General features: G+C 41.0%; 1 protein-coding gene across 4 annotated transcripts in view; it reads left to right on the forward strand.

Annotated features, from left to right (window-relative positions):
- Positions 1 to 3,630, forward strand: part of LOC129705862 (activating molecule in BECN1-regulated autophagy protein 1-like) — a 287,629-nt gene extending 283,999 nt beyond the window's left edge. For all 4 annotated transcript variants that reach the window (XM_055649715.1, XM_055649716.1, XM_055649713.1 and 1 more), the window contains one exon: positions 2,843 to 3,630. In XM_055649715.1, coding sequence (XP_055505690.1) covers positions 2,843 to 3,354 — 512 coding nt within the window. In that variant the 3' untranslated portion in view covers positions 3,355 to 3,630. The remainder of the gene's footprint in view (positions 1 to 2,842) is intronic.
- The last annotated feature ends 4,517 nt before the right edge of the window (positions 3,631 to 8,147 follow it).

Genomic DNA, 8,147 nt, shown 5'->3' on the forward strand with positions numbered 1-8,147 from the left:
GTCAGCAGATTTCAGGTGTCCATGAGCATCCTGTTATATGACATCTAACTCCAAAGTTTGTTCCGGTCAAATTTTAGGAAGCCCAAGCCTTGTCTGTCAATCTGACGTTGATTGGGATTGCAATGAGGTATCTGAGTTTGAGTGGTGTTGTGCAGTGAGTAGACACAATGTGCTGGAGTAACTCAACGGGTCAGGCAGCAACTCTGGAGAAAAGGAATTGGTGAAGTTTTGGGTCAAGACCCTTCTTCAGACTGAGAGTCAGGGGAGAGGGAAAGTAGAGGTAGGAGAGGGAACCTAGAAAAGGGTACAAAGAAAAAATGAATGAACGGTATGAAAAGAACAAATCAAAGCCAGAAATGATGATCAAGGAAAGGTGAATCCTCCAATGGTCCATTGTTGGCTGGGGAAAAGGTGATATAATAAGTGGATGCAAACAGTAAAAGTAAGCAGGACGATGGTGAAACTGGGGCAAATAGGGTGGTGGGAGGGATGCAGAGAGAGGATGCAATCTGACTGAAACTTACTAGGATTGTACTGTAGTGTACTGATTTTGCCTGACTTTGGCTGGCTAAGTTTGTACATTGGGTAATTGGTTCAGGCTGTCGGGGATTGTTCTTTCTGGGGTGCCCAAACCTTTGGGCTTGGTGATCGGCTTTGACCATAAGGCAAGTCTTTCTGGCACTGCCATGTGCAAGATTCACTGGTAGCTGAAGGCTATTGACCATGCACATGTGCACGTTCTACTGTCCGAAATTCCACTGCACAAATGAGGCGCCCAATTCACTGATGTGTCTTTAAATGAGCATTGAGGCCTGAGTAGGCTTCAGATATTGGGCCCCAGCGTGGAAAATGTGGGTATGTCTGAGGCACCTGCAGTCCTCATTACCTGCCTAAATAACCCCTCCCTATGTTTGAACCTCTGTTCATCCCACCACAATGAGTGAACCTCTATGCAATACCCACACAATCCCTTCTCTCTCTCTCTCTCTCTCTCTCTCCCTCAGCACCAACTCATCACAATTCATTACTTACACCATCTAACACTTTTGTCCAATGTCTTGTTTATTCTTGCTACTATTAGCACATACCTTGTGCCGCACCGTCCGGCACATGTGGTTGTTGGGGCTCACATTGTAGCCCCTGGCCGACAGTGCTGCCACTGACGAGACACGCTCGGTCACTGTGGGGCTCCATCCCCTGTCCCTTCAGCTGCCCCTTCTTCCTGTTGCCCGTCACGTTGTCCACTCAACTTTTATCCCCCTTCACTGCCACCGCCTCCTCCTCCCTTGGTGTCACTGACATACTCCACCTTGGAAGATGTCGGAGACTGCGGAGAAGGTGGAGGAGGCAGCAGTGGAGCGGAGAGCAATCAAAGCAACGGCTCACAGGATGAAGCAACAGCTGATGAGAGGGGAAGGAGCCCCACAGTGACCAAGCATGTCCCATCGGGGGGCAGCGGCACAAAGAGAGGGATCACTGGTGCAGACCAGCAGCATTGGCGCCCAGTTTTAAGTTAAGACAACACAAAGTGCTGGAGTAACTCAGCAGACTGAATCAATCTGAAGAAGAGTCCCAACCAGAAATGTCACCTATCCATGTTCTCTAGAGATGCTGCCTGACCTGCTGAGTTACTCCAGTATTATGTGGCCTTTTGTGTGTTAGCCAGCATCTGCAGTTCTTTGTTTCTACTTCATGCAATAATAATATCCTACTCAGTTACAGCAGACAATCACCAATAACGGATACCAATAATCCCCGATGGCCGGTTATAATGGGGGTTTACTGTACTATAAATAAATTGCGGGTGGGGGGGCTTAATCATTAAAGGTCCACAAAAAGTGAGTCAGTGTATTCATCTTAATATGTTGTCTTTCCTGTCTCAGTGGAGTTTTTATTTTATATCTCTAGATTTTCCATGCATCTGCATTCTGTGTAGCAGATAGTTTGCTTTCTCCAGTCCCACCCTGTGGCTGTGTGCCAACTGATGCATGGCATCAGTCATGGTAACCTGCCTTCATTTGTCTGATCTGCTTTTCCTCGATGGAACCAAATCATCCAAGACTTTTCTTTACTGCTATTTTATTCTGACCCAAGACTCCCGATGAATTTTAACAAGCTTTTGATTTTCTACAGAGTCAGGTTTAAAATCATCTTGCCATGCCCTGTAACTTGGTCATGGACGAACAAATTCTTTGATGGATCTGGAATAAAAATATTTAATATTTTATCTCATTAATAAGGTATTCAAGATGGCAGCTGGTTGTATCTGGAAAGAGGTTTGAGAGAGATTGCATAATTTGTCCTTCCCATAAACTGATCCCAATTTTTTTTCTCTATCCCAATAATTAAAGCCCAGTTTATGATTTCCTGACATTCTTGACGAAAGATGATCTAATTTAAAAGGTGCAATGGAATCTCGTCTTGTGTCAGACAAAATTACATTTCACTGCCATATAATCTCATGACTATCATAAATGCAAAGATTGCGTGATCTCTGCAGTTTACTGCTTTTAAATCATTGCCACAGTGACACACCTTTGCTTCTGGTATGGGGAAGAAACCAAAGATCAAAATGGCTCTGCAATTTTGCAGCTGGGAGGATAGAGTGACACAGAAGCAGGGATTTATTTGCTGGCTGCTGTTGGGCAGTAAATGAAACGTTAATGAGATTTGCTGAGGAGAATGATCAAAGTATATTTTTATCTACACACAGAATAAGTTTCCAAGCAACTACTTTGCCATTTGGTGATTGACTTTCAATGGTACTTTCAAAATATGTTCGGAACATCATTTTAAGCAACTTGTAAGTAAGCATGAATGTTTTCTGTTTATCCTTCTTCAGGAGATGCTCCAGAGTACATTCCAGGAGAGGATGCCTTGTCTCGCATCCGCCGTCTGATCGCTGAGGGTTGGATGACAGCAGTCGTACAGCGAGAACAAGGCACCACCACTGCCTCCATGGGAGGCTTTGGAAACAACATCATTGTCAGCCACCGCATACACCGAGGCTCGCAGACGGGCAATGAAGCCCTGATGCGACTGAGCGCACACCCTCCAAGTACCCTTGGCAGAGCGGAAATGGACAGCAGTTACAGTCAGATTGTGGTGGACTCAGCTGTCCCTAGCAGCTCCAGCAGCTTAGTAACAGACTTCAGAGAAAGTAACGAAAGGGATCAGACGTTAGAACAGCTCAGCAGAAGTAGTGCCCTTGGGGATGATGGGATCTTTGGTCAACAGCCCACCACTTCGATGGACACAGGTGCCCTTTTCCACCCTGTCAACGCACACAGCCCCAATATTGTTGACAATACTGATAATCATGGCACTGACAACAGGGACTCAGACACGAGGTAGAATTAGGTGCTCTGATGTTCAGGGTGAAAGAAACAATAAAATTGCATGTCCCATGGTTTGTATGTGTAGAATCTAGCTAAAACAGCCAAGGAAATTCCACTTACTTGTTTTCAGTAGAATGTGATTTAAGTTGTTTTTCTTCTTTTATTTTTTTTTGTAAACTGGTAACTTGTTATTTTAGAGAAATGGAATCTAGTCAAGTGCAAGCAACGAAGACCTATGTGAACACCAAAGATCACAATAACGAATAAAAACTCTTTAAAAACTGGAAGACGACCTTTGCCGATGTGATTAATTTATTTTAAACCTTGTTGAAATCGAACTTAAAAAGTTTTGTCATTCTCGTTTCTTGTGTCATTTTCAGCTATTAGTCTAAACCCCCCCCCCCCCCCCTTAACATGCTGTAGCTGCAGAAAGTGTGAAGTGAAACAGAAAGAGAAACATTTTCAAAGTTGGGCAGCATCTGTGGAGAGAGGAACAGAGCTAACATTTCAGATGACGACCTTGCATCATCAGACTTTACATGAGTGTTCTGATGAGAAGTCAACAATCTCAACAAAAAAAACTGCTGGAGGAATTCAGCAATTCTGGGATGAAATGAACAATTGACATTTTGGGTTGGAACCTTTCATCTCAAACATCTTCCTCTCCCAAATCACATTTAACTTTGTTATTTGACTTCTCCCCCCCAAGATGCTGGGTGACCTGAGCACGATCAGCACTTTGTTTTATTCCAGCAGTGTTCTCCGATAAAAAGACCAACTATTTGAAACAAGGTATCTTCCATTTATTAATATTGTAGAAAAATAATCCATCAATTTAAATGATAATATATTCTTGGTGCCATAAATGTTATTCTGAGTTAATGTAAAGATAAGAGACTGCAGATGCTGCAATCTAAATCAAATAGAAAACTGCTGAAGGAACTGATCGGGTCGAGCAGCATCTGTGGAGGCATAGGGATGGTCAACATTTGAATCAAATATGAATGATATAGTAGAGCAAGAGGTGGTTTGGCCCATCGTAGCTGTACTGCCTCTTTGAAACTACAATCAATCAGGTCCACTCCCTGCTCACCCCCTCCCTCCCCAACCCCAGAGTGTCCAAATCTGTCCACATAGCCACATCCACTTCTCCCTTTAGCTCTATGGAAACATCTCCCTCACATTCAGTTGGTGAATTACAGATTACAACCTGTTGTGTATATTTCCTTTGCTTCTGTAATCGCAAGTAGTTTTGCCAATTACCTTAAGTATGTATGTTTGAGTCGTTAACCCTTCCTGTTATCAGCAGCATTCTTTACTCAAGCAGGAGTCGTGATTTTGAGATCTATTAAATACCTCCTGTACCTTCTCTTAAGAAGAACTACCTCATTGTTGCTGGTCTGCCAACAGCCAACCCTAACATCATTCTGCTGAATCTGTTCTGTACACTCAAAGCCCTGTGCTATATTGCTTTACCTCATCCTACTAAATAAACACTTGGTACTTTCCTTCATTATACATTGTCTTCCATGTCACCAGCCTGTGTCCTTCTGTAGTCTTAACCTTCCTCATTGTTTCTTGCATTTCCAAGAATCAGATCATTGGGCAACTTTGCAGTAATGCCTTATTGCGGAGGATCAGAACACAAATATAAACGTAACAATTAGTGGTGTCAACATCAATGCTACATAACCACCAACCAATAAAACCAGCATTCGACAATATTCTGAGTTTTGTCCTTAGCCTCTTTAGTAACCATCCTTTAATCAATAATGATGTTCTACAGAGAGAGTACAACACCATTAGTGAGGTATTAAATTAAGCCCTTGATTATATTTCCATCAGTTTAGCATAACGTTAAAATTCATAAAGAGAAGACAATTCTCTTGATATTTAGATTGATCATTTATTTTATAAGCTGTTTTGAGGAACCTTAGGTGCAAAATACCTGTTCCATTTCTCTATTTACCAGCAACAGCAGTACACAGAAAATTGATTTTGCATAAACACTTTGAAATTTCTGCTGCATATATTTACAGCTTTTTGCTTGCCCTGTTTTGTTTCACACTGCTTACTAGGTTGTGATGAAAGTGTGTTTTTCTCTGGGCATCTGTGTGTAGATCGTTATAACGTGGAACAGCAATGTGCTCGCACGTACTTTCCCCAGACCATGCACAGTCTGCCCTATCGTCGATTCCAACCCGTTCATTTAATCTGCTCTGAGGAAATTGTGCAAAATGCCATCTGACCTCCAAAGGTAATTTAGCGAAGCTGTCCGTTTTGATCCAACATTAACAATTCTTCACATGTCATTCCCCTTCTGCCAACAGCACAGGATTGCATTGTGTGAAGTTTTAACAACCCACCTGGTACCTACCTCTGCAATTGTAACTCAAATATTATTCAGCTCTCTGATAAGCAAACTGCTTAACGGAGAATTGTTAGCTATTGATGACAGTCCGTTCCACATTCTCTATAGGAAAGTGATATGGAGAAAATACTATAATTCCAATTGAGAAGGGAGATTAAAATGTCATCCCTTTTTACACAGTTGAGACCTGTTCAATAGTGTTTTATTTGTCACACGCAACTGCATTGTGAAAATCTTTTTGCATATACTACAAATACAAATGCCGCCATTTTGGCCGCCATTATTCAAAGTCAAGTCGGCCTGCGCACTCAATGTACTGGAGTGGTCCATCTCCTCTTCTCGCCTGGCCATCTTTGTGTCCTGCAACCTATTTTGAAAGCGCTAGAGACATTACCCTGATTCACCCTCCTACCGGTCCACTCCTAGCACCCGACGTCTCCAGCTCCCTCCTGGTTACGCCATCCGACTAGACATTCCTGATCCTGCCCACTGACTTTTGCACCAATGTCAGAGTTTGTATGATTGATAATTCCAAACAAGAACTTAACACTTTCTCTGCTGTTTTCTTTTCATTCCCCTTTGATTTCTATTTGACCACAACTCATTCAAGGTCTCTGGACAGCAAAGACATAATGAAATCGTTTTTAAGAAAATACTTGAATGAAGCTGTGGAACATTATTTGATAGAGATAACGTTATTTGCAATGCAGAATGTGCTAAAAGAAAGGTTAATGCATAATTCATCTATTACATTGAAGGTGAATGCTGATTGCAAGTAGTTTATAATCGTAGTGATCTGCAGTTATCATTCTGAATGATTGCCATGTAAAGACCAGTCATACTGAACACCTATAAATGTTTTAATTAACTTTTTGGAATCCTACTGTGAGTGTAAATTTTGGACCCTTTTGCAATTTATTTTCACTTTTCTCTAATATGTAATGTTTATTGCTCGCACCAAGACAGCTTGCATATAAAGGAACAGCTTGAGACCAAAATGAAGACAAATTAGTAGCAACATGAATGGAAGTAGATGGCAGGCCATCTGCTAAAAGTCTCAACTGCTGCACATAGCAATCAGTGTCCATCATCTAGTGATTATGGAACTCTTTGGCCTATTGTTGAATGAAAGGTGGCTCCTATCATAATGGCTGAATTGAGAGATCTGACGCAGAGGTTTCAAATCACATATGTTAGTATTTTCTATCCTTTTTCTACATTGAATGTGGTATCTTGGGATTGAATGGTGCTCAGCTAAGTTTTTAAAAAATGGTCCAGTTAATAACTTCCCTTTCACTCTCAAGGTATTATGCACAATTCTGCAGTAACCCTACCCCCATTTACAGCCATTGTAAACTATTCTGAAATCTCTTCCAGTGTATACACTCGTATTTTTCTGAAGTCGTTCTCATTCAGTACAATTTACCAAACTCTTGTATTCAAGGAAATTATTGCAACCTTTCCCACCTTATACATTCCTATTGTATGCAACGACTTTGTGTAGTATGAAGTCCCATTGAATTAATTTACATTCCAAAAGTTGATAAGGTGCTTTGATTTTCACAAAGCATTAATTTCTAATGGCTTACTCTTTTTTCATGTACTTCCAACAATGGAATGTCTTTTGAAATGAAAGTGAAAAATAAAATCCTACCCGACTAAATAGTTGCATCATTTGCTTGATATGTGGAAAGAAGAATCCCCTTCACCTTGCACATTGTGCACAATGGTAATGTTTGCAAGTCAATTAATACAAAGATGCTGTTAGAGATTAACTGCAGAATTCATGGATACATCTTTGAGAAGGAGTCGCAATGCCTTGTGGTGAATTCCATACCACTTTTCAATGAAATGTAAAATTTGAGCTAATTTTAATTTCCCATCATAAATCTTTTCTCCAGCATTTTGCCAAGTTGTTGATGTAAACAATGACGGGTATACGTACAGAATGATTCCAACATTTGATCACCAGCCAATGTGCAATAAAGTGGATGGAAGTGAATGCATATGATTTGAATTTAGGCAGAAACTGGCTCACAGTCATGCCAACCTTAATTAAATACTAAACTCAGGCTATTTTATTTTTTTTTGCAACTCCAAAGCCAGTTGGAACTTGCACCGTTGTAGTAGGGCTCCCTGTTCTCGATAGAAGTGAAGAGGAAGCAAGAAAATATGACCATGATCTTATATTGGTCATTTCAAAACATCTCAAAAGTATATTGTTCAGATATTCGCAGAGTTAGTATAGTATAGCCCTAATCTTCCTAGAAAAAAACGTGGCTATTTCACAACATATGTTCACAGATAAGACAACAAATTCATGCAACAATGATATGCAGTCACAAGGAAATGCAGATACCTGTACTGGAATATTGAGCAAAACACAAAGTGCTGAAGTAACTCAACGGTTCAGGCAGCATCTGTGGAGGAAATGGATA

Source organism: Leucoraja erinacea, chromosome 18 (assembly GCF_028641065.1).
Source record: "Leucoraja erinacea ecotype New England chromosome 18, Leri_hhj_1, whole genome shotgun sequence".
Classification (NCBI taxonomy): Eukaryota; Metazoa; Chordata; class Chondrichthyes; order Rajiformes; family Rajidae; genus Leucoraja; species Leucoraja erinaceus.